This window comes from Bubalus bubalis, chromosome 3 (assembly GCF_019923935.1).
Source record: "Bubalus bubalis isolate 160015118507 breed Murrah chromosome 3, NDDB_SH_1, whole genome shotgun sequence".
Classification (NCBI taxonomy): Eukaryota; Metazoa; Chordata; class Mammalia; order Artiodactyla; family Bovidae; genus Bubalus; species Bubalus bubalis.
The window spans coordinates 110,980,841-110,992,853 of record NC_059159.1 but is presented as its reverse complement, the minus strand read 5'-3'; the positions used below and the strand labels follow the sequence as shown (position 1 = coordinate 110,992,853).

Sequence of the window (12,013 nt, the reverse complement as noted above, 5' to 3'; positions counted from 1 at the left end):
GTCAAAAAGGCCAATCTGTTATATTGTAATAGATTCAGCCTAAGGGAAAATATTTTAGGACAAAGAAAATAGTAAAGAAATAAAAAAGCAAAATTTTCTGGACCACCATCCACTTAATGATGAGCAGTTTATAAATTGGGTGGAATGTGTGTTTGCCAGTTGAATGGACTCTCAAGTGAAGAGTCTATCTGATGGACTTGGTTGCTCTTGCGAGACCATTGAAAGTCATCCACACGTGCTCCTGTGTTTGCATAGGGTCGCATATCCCCACAAGATAAGAAGACGAATCCCCTAAATTCACTGCTATGCCACAGGAAACATATCCCAACTGGGTCTATCCCCACTTACTTGAACTTTCCTCAGTATCATCTTCTTTCTCCTCCACTTGGATTTGCACTATTGAGGAAAGAAAAAATATAGCAATTCTTTAAACGACAGCACAATTGTTAATAACTGGTTTTTACTGTTGTTACTTTCATTGTAAAGTTTTCTGTTCAGTTAATATATTTTTTCAATAAACTTGTCAAAATGAACATTGTTTATTAAAGATATACAGCTACAGCATCTTACAGAGTGTTGAGCAAGGACTTCTCTGCTTCATCACCTTTGACAATTTGCAAAACACGTCAATCATAAGCCTGTCAGTTCAATTCAAAATAACTTCAACCAAAATAAATTCTGTTCTGCAGTAAGTCAACTTAGGGTTTGTTGGGTCATTTCATTGTATGATAAAGAAAGTTGTTAGCAAAGCTATATCCACATGCACAAACCATTTGGTTATTATAACCAAATTAACTTATTAAAATAGAGAATATTTCATTCTAACCAGCTACCCAGTGTCAAAGAACCTTTCAAAAATGCTTAAAAGCTGATATTTCATATTTTAATTATTTCTATACATATTATATGCAGCCTAAATTTTCCCATATATGATTTACCTTGACAATGTGGAGATAGGTGATTTAACAGTTCTTTCAAGACAAAGAATGTTTTTTCTGTTTATTCCTCCATTCATCCTTAGGGTCTTGTTTTCAGATTAGCTCCATTTTTATAAAGGCATATACAAGTTTTATAAAATTTTAATGGTACAATAATATCAGAAAATATTTTAATTGGCAGATTTTTCCCCTTGTCAACTACTATCTGTTCATCACAGGTTGAGTCAGCCAGAGACAAAGATCTGTGACTTGCAATGGCAAAAATCAGAGCAGACTATTTCTTTAAAGCACAGTTTAGTAACTCATTTAAAATATTAACTTACATATTTTATTTACGGTAGATGAGCCTAAGCCCAAAACAGCAAAGATAATAAACAATGCTGCTGTGAACAGAGGAAACAACCTCTGGTTTTGTTTCTGCTCAGCACTGTCAAAGGTTATTATTCAGAGCTTGACAGGCATATTGAAAAGGCAGCACATACAGAGTTTAAATTCTATTCACAAAGAAGATTATTGTAAAGGCACTTTTTGCCTTTAAACAGCATATGCATAAAAATTTTTACGATATGCAAAAATGTTATCACTCAATGTCAGCCATGGAATAGGAAAATAAGTGTTCTTTTATTCAGAGTGGACATATGCCTTTGTCACTGGCTGTAACTGGATCTGCAGGGGACAAAAGTCTTTATGTCACTACTGAGAGTTCACAATAGTGACGACAGACACTTCTCAGAAGATATTTTATATTCAACAATAAGTCATGGTCTTTACTTGCAATTAATGCTACCACCAAATTTCTTCAGTCAAAGAGGAATTCACTTAGGAAGGCAACTTAATGATATAAGATTAGCCTTAGACCAAGGTCTGATCAGTGGCATAATATAGGAACAGCTGAGGACAAATAGCAAAGGCTGACACACAGCCTCTTTTGCACCACGCATACCCAAAGCAAAAAATCACACAAAATACTAAACTGATTTTTAATAATCAACTCACTAGACATGATTAAAGTTAAATAATGAAATGGAGGAAAATAGTAAATAAATAGAGATACAAGCAAATCTTTAGGAAGGATTACAATCCTATTAAACAAAAACAGCAAAATGAAATGTCCCAAGCCAAGGAGATGAGTGACAAATCAATTTCCTCTGCTAACCAGAAGAGAGAGAATGCAGGGCTGGAGTCATGGATCATCTTCTAAGGTACAGGAAGGATAGTTATAAATAGCCCTTAAATAAAACTGCATAAGGGGAGATAACTCTGCTGTGGTTGCAAGTAGAGAAGAAAAAAAGAGCTATGGTTTCTGAGTGATGTAATGGACAGTATTGCAGAAATAGCCTCTTTGTTCCTCTTGAGGTGACTCTCCAATAGCTATACTCATCTGTGCATGATCATCTACACATTCTCAGTAGGTGCATTCTTTGTTTAACAGTGTTTCTTTTGTCTGGCAGTTTAGTCAGGAGCTACAGAGCCATTGTTTTATAGGTATTGTGACCATAATTGGTTTATTCTTGATTCAAACCCTCAGCAAAGGCAGCATCAGCAACAGGAACTAAATAGCAGCACCATGACCAGGAGATTGAAGACCATCAAGAGCCTCAGAGGAAGCTTGATTTTAATGTAACACTATTTAGTCTGAAAAGCTACTGTCAATGCTGATCTGCATCTCCTGAAACTCAAAGTAATGCTGAAGAACCAAGCTAAGAAGCCCCTCCCAAACAAAACCCTGTGCAAAAGAATAACTCAGATCATTTAAATGCGAGTTACAGACTGTCTTTCCCTTCTCAGACAATTTTTGGCATGGCTTGTTGCCATCCCTTCTCTCAGCAATCCCTGGTAGCTTGCTCCCAATCATATAACCTTCTCATGTTCTGGATGTTTCCCAAAGCCTATTGATTATGTACTTTAAAAATAACCTTTCTCCTGGGGAGTGATGGGAGGAGAATGGGACAGTTGGGGGTGGGTGTGGGGGGTCCTGTCTAAATGTTGAAGGCAGCAAGCAAGACTACATCGAAGTATGCTTATTTAAGAGTGGAATATGAAATAGGAGCAGATGAACTCCTAGGCAACCCAGATCCTCATTTCATGCAAATAGACCCAGTAATTAGAAACAGTAAAAGGAAACAACAGCAAAATGTCACATTTTAGAGGCACTGGAATCGTTCAGAAAAGTGAATGTTGTTCCAGGCTTTCTTTTTCAGTCTATAGCACTGAAAATATTGTATGGTTCTTCAGGATCAGAGTGGCCAAGTAGCTGAAAGAGCTGAATGATATCCCCTGTTCCTCTGACCCACATTTAGCTCATGAAGGGATTATTGTAGCACCAGGTCATTCCTTTGGAAACTGAAAATTCATTTATTCAATTAGCATTTATTGTGCATTTAAAAGGCTCTATAGAATGGGGGAGCCTGGTGGGCTGTCATCTATGGGGTCGCACAGAGTTGGACATGACTGAAGTGACTTAGCAGCAGCAGCAGCAGCATAGAGCAAAGTGTTCTGGACTAGGAGTTTGTAGACTATAGAGGAAAAGTGATAGTACTTAAGGAGTCTAGCTATTTGATGCAAAAGAACGACTTTATAACAATGAGATTCAAGTTTAGGTATGAATATCTTATCTAGTTTACTTGGGTTATTGCAGCAATGTACTAGTTATGTTTATTAGCAATGTGAGTGAGTGAAGTCATTCTGTCGGGTCCGACTCTTTGTGACCCCATGGACAATGGCTTCCAGGCTCCTCCGTCCATGGGATTTTCCAGGCAAGAGTCCTGGAGAGGATTGCCATTTCCTTCTCCATATTAGCAATGTACTAGTGTTATTTGTTTAGGGTTCCTTTGTGTATGAGCAAATGTCAACATCAGTTCTTCCCATATAAATGGGGTACATTTCCAGGAAATACAGCTAATATTTCATAATAGCTGTAAATGGAGTATAACCTTTTAAAAATGGAAAAATTATGTAAAAAATTACATACAATCAGACTAGATCAGATCAGACACTCAGTCGTGTCCAACTCTTTGCGACCTCATGAATCACAGCACACCAGGCCTCCCTGTCCATCACCAACTCCCGGAGTTCACTCAGACTCACATCCATTGAGTCAGTGATGCCATCCAGCCATCTCATCCTCTGTCGTCCCCTTCTCCTCTTGCCCCCAATCCCTCCCAGCATCAGAGTCTTTTCCAATAGTCAACTCTTCGCATGAGGTGGCCAAAGTACTGGAGTTTCAGCTTTAGCATCATTCCTTCCAAAGAAATCCCAGGGCTGATCTCCTTCACAATGGACTGGTTGGATCTCTTGCAGTCCAAGGGACTCTCAAGAGTCTTCCCCAACACCACAGTTCAAAAGCATCAATTCTTTGGTGCTCAGCCTTCTTCACAGTCCAACTCTCACATCCATACATGACCACAGGAAAAAACATAGCCTTGACTAGATGAACCTTTGTTGGCAAAGTAATGTCTCTGCTTTTGAATATGCTATCTAGGTTGGTCATAACTTTCTTTCCAAGGAGTAAGCGTCTTTTAATTTCATGGCTGCAGTCACCATCTGCAGTGATTTTGGAGCCCAAAAAATAAAGTCTGACACTGTTTCCACTATTTCCCCATCTATTTCCCATGAAGTGATGGGACCAGATGCCATGATCTTCGTTTTCTGAATGTTGAGCTTTAAGCCAACTTGTTCACTCTCCACTTTCACCTTCATCAAGAGGCTTTTTAGTTCCTCTTCACTTTCTGCCATAAGGGTGGTGTCATCTGCATAGCTGAGGTTATTGATATTTCTCCCGGCAATCTTGATTCCAGCTTGTTTATTCCAGTCCAGCATTTCTCATGATGTACTCTGCATATAAGTTAAATAAGCAGGTTGACAATATACAGCCTTGACGAACTTCTTTTCCTATTTGGAACCAGTCTGTTGTTCCATGTCCAGTTCTAACTGTTGCTTCCTGACCTGCATACAAATTTCTCAAGAGGCAGGTCAGGTGGTCTGGTATTCCCATCTCTTTCAGAATTTTCCACAGTTTATTGTGATCCACACAGTCAAAGGCTTTGGCATAGTCAATAAAGCAGAAATAGATGTTTTTCTGGAACTCTCTTGCTTTTTCCATGATCCAGCGGATGTTGGCAATTTGATCTCTGGTTCCTCTGCTTTTTCTAAAACCAGCTTGAATATCAGAAAGTTCATGGTTCACATATTGCTGAAGCCTGGCTTGGAGAATTTTGAGCATTACTTTACTAGCGTGTGAGATGAGTGCAGTTGTGCGGTAGTTTGAGCATTCTTTGGCATTGCCTTTCTTTGGGATTGGAATGAAAACTGACCTTTTCCAGTCCTGTGGCCACTGCTGAGTTTTCCAAATGTGCTGGCATATTGAGTGCAGCACTTTCACAGCATCATCTTTCAGGATTTGGAATAGCTCAACCGGAATTCCATCACCTCCACTAGCTTTGTTCGTAGTGATGCTTTCTAAGGCCCACTGGACTTCACATTCCAGGATGTCTGGCTCTAGGTCAGTGATCACACCATCGTGATTATCTGGGTCATGAAGATCTTTTTTGTACAGTTCTTCTGTGTATTCTTGCCATCTCTTCTTAATATCTTCTGCTTCTGTTAGGTCCATACCATTTCTGTCCTTTATCGAGCACATCTTTGCATGAAAATTTCCCTTGGTATCTCTGATTTTCTTGAAGAGATCCCTAGTCTTTCCCATTCTGTTGTTTTCCTCTATTTCTTTGCATTGATCACTGAAGAAGGCTTTCTTATCTCTTCTTGCTCTTTTTTGGAACTCTGCATTCAGATGCTTATATCTTTCCTTTTCTCCTTTGCTTTTCGCTTCTCTTCTTTTCATAGCTATTTGTAAGGCCTCCCCAGACAGCCATTTTGCATTTCTTTTCCATGGGAATGGTCTTGATCCCTGTCTCCTGTACAGTGTCACAAACCTCATTCCATAGCTCATCAGGCACTCTATCTATCAGATCTAGGCCCTTAAATCTATTTCTCACTTCCACTGTATAATCATAAGAGATTTGATTTAGGTCATACCTGAATGGTCTATTTAAAACAAAAGCACTGCCTTTATCAAAACTGGGCATATATACACACTTTCATGTTTGCCTGCAAAATGGTAAGAAACTGTTCATTAATTAAATTAGAATGGTATTATTTAAGAAAAAATTTAAAAATAAATTAAAATATAAAAAATTAACCTTTTAGCTCAGACTAAACTGCCCTGAGACAGACATTAATCCATGCCATAACAAGCACATTTCCAAGTCTTCAGTGAAGAACCCATGTCATCAGTATGTGGTATGATGTGGGATGTGAGAGGAAGAGAAGAATCAAGGATAATTCCAAGGATTTTGGCCTGGGTAACTGGGAAGGTAGAGATGCAAGGAAAAGAGATAGGAGGCTCTAGGGAAAATAGGTTAAGTAGCAACTGTTGAAGTTCAGTAGTTTAATCTGACTATATGAAATCACCAAACTATACTGAGATATCATTTCCCCTACAGAGAGTGGCCCAGCACTCAGCTTCCATTAATTTATCAAAACACTATCATTGGTGGATGTTAAGTAGGGAATGGAAGCCACTGTCCATGAAAGCAAACAAAAATAATGGAATGTGATCTTTCTTCTTCTCATATATCTATCTACCAAGGATATAAGATCTGATTCAGTTTAACTCAGCAGCTCCATTTATTTTTACTAGTTTTAGGTCAGGATAAGAAAATATTCAGGCTTCCCAGGTGGTGCCAGTGGTAAAGAACCCGCCTGCCAATGCTGGAGACATAAAAGACTCAGGTTCAGTCCCTGGGTTGGGAAGATCCCCTGCATGAGGGCACAGCAACCCACTCCAATATTCTTGCCAGGAGACTCCTATGGACACAGGAGCCTGGCGGGCTACAGAACATAGGATTGTAGAGAGTCAGACATGATTTAAGTAACTTAGCACACATGCACTCAAAAAGATATTCAGGAGATTTGTTTATAACAATCTGAAATCCTTCATGTCATGGACTTGAGCATGATATTCTGGAAGTCACAGAGTAAAAAGAATAATTATTTAGCTATTAGATCAATCAAATACGTTAATGAACCGGTAAACTATAAGACATTTAAAAAAATCCTCTGAAGTGGGAATAACAGAATGAGATCATTACACAACTGTCAGTAAGGTATCTTGGGAAAAGGTTTAATTTGACAGACCTAGGCTGATATTCTTTCTCCAGGTGCCTGCATCTTTCCTTTAATACCATTAAAAACCTTAAGATCATAAGGTCTTCTATAAAACCACTGAAAAAATCATGGGGTGCATACGTTCAACAATACACTAATGGAAATTTGTATAATAAATGCCAAAAGACTGGTCATATTTTCAAACATTATAATATCTTGAGATACTAAATAGTTATTTTACATTTGTGGTTACAAAATCACAAAAAAAGAATAATAATTTTGGTTTTTGTTAAGACTCACCTAAGGAGGGAGGGTGGCAGGCAAAAAAATATATATCACTGCTTGTAGTAACTGTTATTCTCTAATGTCTTTCCTTTTGAATTATATTTATTTTTAAGGCTCTGTGGCCCTTAAGAAATAGAAAATAAATAGCTGCTGATGCCTGCTTTATTAAAAACATAATATAAAATATTGTATTTGCCAAATGGAAGAGAATTAAGTCTATAGAGAAACACATTTTACCACAAGGTTCCAGAGAGACAACCCTGAGATAAACAAAGAGAAAAATAGAAAATTCACTCAAAATAAAGATAAAATAAGAGAGGATGCACACCAAATTTTTTGGCACTTTTTCCTTCTGTTTCCATAGTATATAACATTAAAATTAAACAGACTGAGTGAAATGGGTAGCTGGTATTCTAAATTCTACCACTCACCCCTGAACGGTCAAGAGCAAATATGAAATGATGAATCATCGTTCTTCAAATGGCAAAATATATACAGAAGTGTTTGCAAAAAGCTGCAATCAAATATTTCTTGACACCATGGTCTACAGAAAGAACAAAGCAACTCTTATTCTATGTGGTTTGGAGGGTTGACTTTAACTATATCCAGGAAATAAATAGGTATTTACAAAGGCATTAGAGCTCTCTATAGTTACAAAAAAGTAAGTGGTGTCTTTCTTCTTCTTTGCATTTAGATTATTTTGGGGGGAAGGACATTTCTTATTTAACCATGCTGTCATAATATATATTCAGAGTGTGTGCTCTCATACTACAATTACCATGACAAAGGGCAACTGCTGTAAATAAATGTGCTAAAATGAAAATACATTCTCCTGTGTGAGTTTCTGTGGCTATTAACGCAATGAAAATAGTGTGTTATACACCCTTGATGACTTTGCTTCTATATCCTTGGATTGCTTAGAACAAAAAGGAATCTTACTGTTGCCCATGAAATTTCTGTAATATTCCCAGTCATGAAGAAGAAGGGTTGTCCGGATTCATGGGTAAACAAACAAAACAAAACAAACAAAAAACTATGAAACAACTGAAAGAAGATGATTGTTCTCAGAGCATAAAGAAGTATGAAGCAAGGCTGACTGAACTCTATACAGTCTCTACCCATCCTTCTTAGCACCAGCCTTTGTTCACACAGAAGATGCTAATTAATACTCATTAGCATACATTAGCAAATGTTAATGAGTATCTTCTAAAGAACAAAAGGCACTGGGGGCAGAGAGTCAGGATGAAAGCTGAATGGTGAGAGAAGGGCTCCAACAAGACAGGCAGAAAAAAGAAAATGAGGGCAGCTTAGAACTTGAATTTATTTTCTGAAATTTAGAATTTGTTTCTCTGACAAAATATTAATAGGATTAAGGATGAAATAATTTATTTTTCCTTAGAAAAAGTAAGTCATGGACTAGAATGAATCATTCTTTTTTCTGCTTTTTAGCTGTTTGGGAACAATTACACATAGGATTTGCTACTCAACTAGGGATATTAGATACCACTATCATCAGTTAATGAAAAAGAATTCTGAATTCTAGGTGTCCTCAGGAGTTTATATAGCTGCCAGGCTCCTCTGTCCATGAAAGTCTCCAGGCAAGAATTACTAGAGTGGGTAGCCATCCCTTCTCTAGGGGATCTTCCAGATCCAGGGATCAGACCCAGGTCTCCCGCACTTCAGGAAAATTCTTTATGATCTGAGCCACCTGGGCTTCCCTGGGAATGCAGGAGACCTGGGTTCAATCCCTGGGTCAGGAAGATCTCTCCAGGAGAAGGAAATGGCAACCCACTCCAGTATTCTTCCCTGGAGAATCGTATGGACAGAGGAGCCTGGCAGGTCACAGTCCATGGGGTCGTAAAGAGTCAGACATGACTGAATGACTAATACACTTAGGAATTTGTAAGTATTGCGATCAACTATCCACCCATGCCAATTTCTTTCTCACAGACTCAATTTATAATATTTAATAAGACCAAACACTTAAGTAATTTGTAGGTAGTCTGTCATTTTATTAAAATAGCTCACATAAAATGTGATATATGTGTTCATTTATATCCTAAGGGCAGTTGGTTAACATCTGAGTACTCTAGTTAGTAATCCACAATGGTAGAATGAAGTTTTAACATCCAAAAGACTAGTCAGAAGTACTTCAGCCATCTCTACCTCAAACTAACACTAGATGATTTGTTAAGTGAAGTAATCCTTCTTAGAGGTGAACTTCATGAAATCAAATGTAAGAGAGAGAGAACTATTGGTCTGTTTCTCTAAAGAATCCTAATACAAAGAGTATCTGCCTTCAGGGTCATCTTGATGGAATTAGACAAATACTAGAAACAATAACACAAGATATAATGGCAAGTTCCCCAGAGACATACAAGCATAAATGTCTATTATAAATATCTATTAGATATTAGAACTCTATAAATATCTATTAGAGTCCATAAGAGAGTGAGATTATGCTCATTAGGACTTTCAGGATATTCGATTTTTGCAACATTTCTTCAAATATTTCTGGAAATAGGCAGAACATTAATCAATACAAATGAACACATTTCACTATTTAATTCCATTTGTATTAATTCCAATTCCTTCAAGATCATGGCCATAAAGAACAAAGTTTATTTCTATCACTGGCCTACTACTGAAAAATAGGAGCAAAAAAGAAGGATTTATGCTCTTTAAATTTATTGGGTTTATTTATTGGGTTCCATTTATTGGGTTCCTAAGACTATTGCATTCACATAGTTGGCAGCGGCTCTAGTAGAAAGAGCCTGAGGTTTTAAGTCAGACAAACTCATATTTGAGTTTTGGCTCTGCCACAACTTTATGCCATAACTTTGGCTAATTCATTTAAATTCTCTATGTCTTAGAGAAAGGAAGGAGAACTAAATGTAATATGCAGGCACATAATATAGTGCCTCACACACAGCAAAAGTTATAGTAATCTACAAGGACAGTTCAAATGCTTTTATGCATAAACAAAAATTTTGCATCTTTCACCTAAAATTCTAGGAAGACAGGAAGACACAACTACTTTGACCTTTACTTTAATATTTTGCGCTCTGCAAGTAAGAAAATTGCCACAATATTCAGTCTGAGATTATATTTAAGACTAATCACCAAAAGATGAAAACAAGGAATAAAATTTGACCCAAAACTTTCCGTCTCTTGATACTCTTAGCTTTACTCCTCACCACACCTGTTTATGATGCTAGCCAATGTTGAAAGTCATGCTGTCTGAGCCAACAGTCAACTTCATTAGCCAGTTTTTGCTTGTCAATAATTGGAGCACTTGTAGCACAGGTTTAAGTTGAACAAAAAGCAAGGGACCAATAGCCATTGTGAGTAACCATCTTCCAGTGACACAGAAAATTAGTTCCATACAAAAAGATAGAAGTCTGTGGACTTCGGAATGAGAGATTTTTATATCCTCTCTTACTCAGCTTCCAAATTCCTTTCTTGTCAGTACTCTGGCATCCAGAGGACAAGCTATCAGGACTATGTAGCAACAGTGTTCTTGCCTGGAGAATCCCAGGGACGGCGGAGCCTGGTGGGCTGCCGTCTATGGGGTTGCAGAGAGTCAGACACGACTGAAGCGACTTAGCAGCAGCAGCAGCAACAGAAAAGAGAGAAGCAGTATGAGGAGCACTCAGTAAGTACCTGACAGTCTGCTAAGTCTACTAAAAATTGGAATCAGCATCCTGATTATAAGTGATTTTTTTGTTTTCAGTTAAAGGTAATCAATTTTATCTTGATTAAATGCCAGAAGGTTGGGACTATGATTGTAACTATTATGTCTCACAGAGAAGGGCAATGGTCAAATATTAAGATCTAAATTCAGTCCTATGACAGCCAGGTGGGAGGCAGGAGAGAAAGCTGATGCTGATTAAAAGAGACCCCTTTAAAAGAAAAACAAATAAATTCAGGTGCTCATTACATTTTCAAGTTCCCATCATTTCTTGCTTTTCTTTCCATAAAATGGACTTACTTTGATTATTGAGACAAACCACATCCTAAATCAGTTTCCTAATCTAGTATAATACATTTTTTTCAGGCAGTTGAAGGTAGGGCTAAAACTGTAATGGTAGCCTCAGAAGCTATTTGGCCTACCTAATGTAATCAAGTATTCCCCAAGAAACTAGTTTCTAGGTCTTACAGAGCCAGAATAGCCTCTCAGCTCTTTGCTCTTAGAGGTGAGATCTTATCACTCAGACATTCATCAGAACTGCTCAGTTTCACATCCTGTCTCATGTGTCATGAGAAGTCACTGTGAAAGCGTGTGTGTGTGTGTGTGTGTGTGTGTGTGTGGAAGAGAGGGAGAGAGAGAGAAAGGGAATTTTAAAAGCCTCAAGGAAAATTTCAGAATCCTAGATTTCTCTTCATAGCCTCTGCATTATTCTCAACCATCTATTTGGTTGGCCAAATATTCTTTTGTGGGTCAGTTTTGAACAGTAAATTCAATTTCTATTCAGGTTATCTATCTCTTCTTGAGTCAGGTTTAGCAGGCTATCATATAAGTAATTTGTACAATTTACCTAAGTTGTCAGTTTCTTGTCATGAGTTGTTCATTGTTGTTGTTCAGTCACTCAGTCGTGTTCAACTCTTTGCGACCCCATGGACTG

General features: G+C 37.7%; 1 protein-coding gene across 1 annotated transcript in view; it reads right to left on the bottom strand.

Moving 5' to 3' along the window:
* The window catches only part of TMC1 (transmembrane channel like 1), a 140,811-nt gene that overhangs the window by 113,225 nt on the left and 15,573 nt on the right, over positions 1–12,013 (bottom strand). Inside the window, exon 2 of the mRNA XM_044939954.1 lies at positions 349–396. Within this exon, the coding sequence (XP_044795889.1) occupies positions 349–396 (48 nt within the window). The remainder of the gene's footprint in view (positions 1–348; positions 397–12,013) is intronic.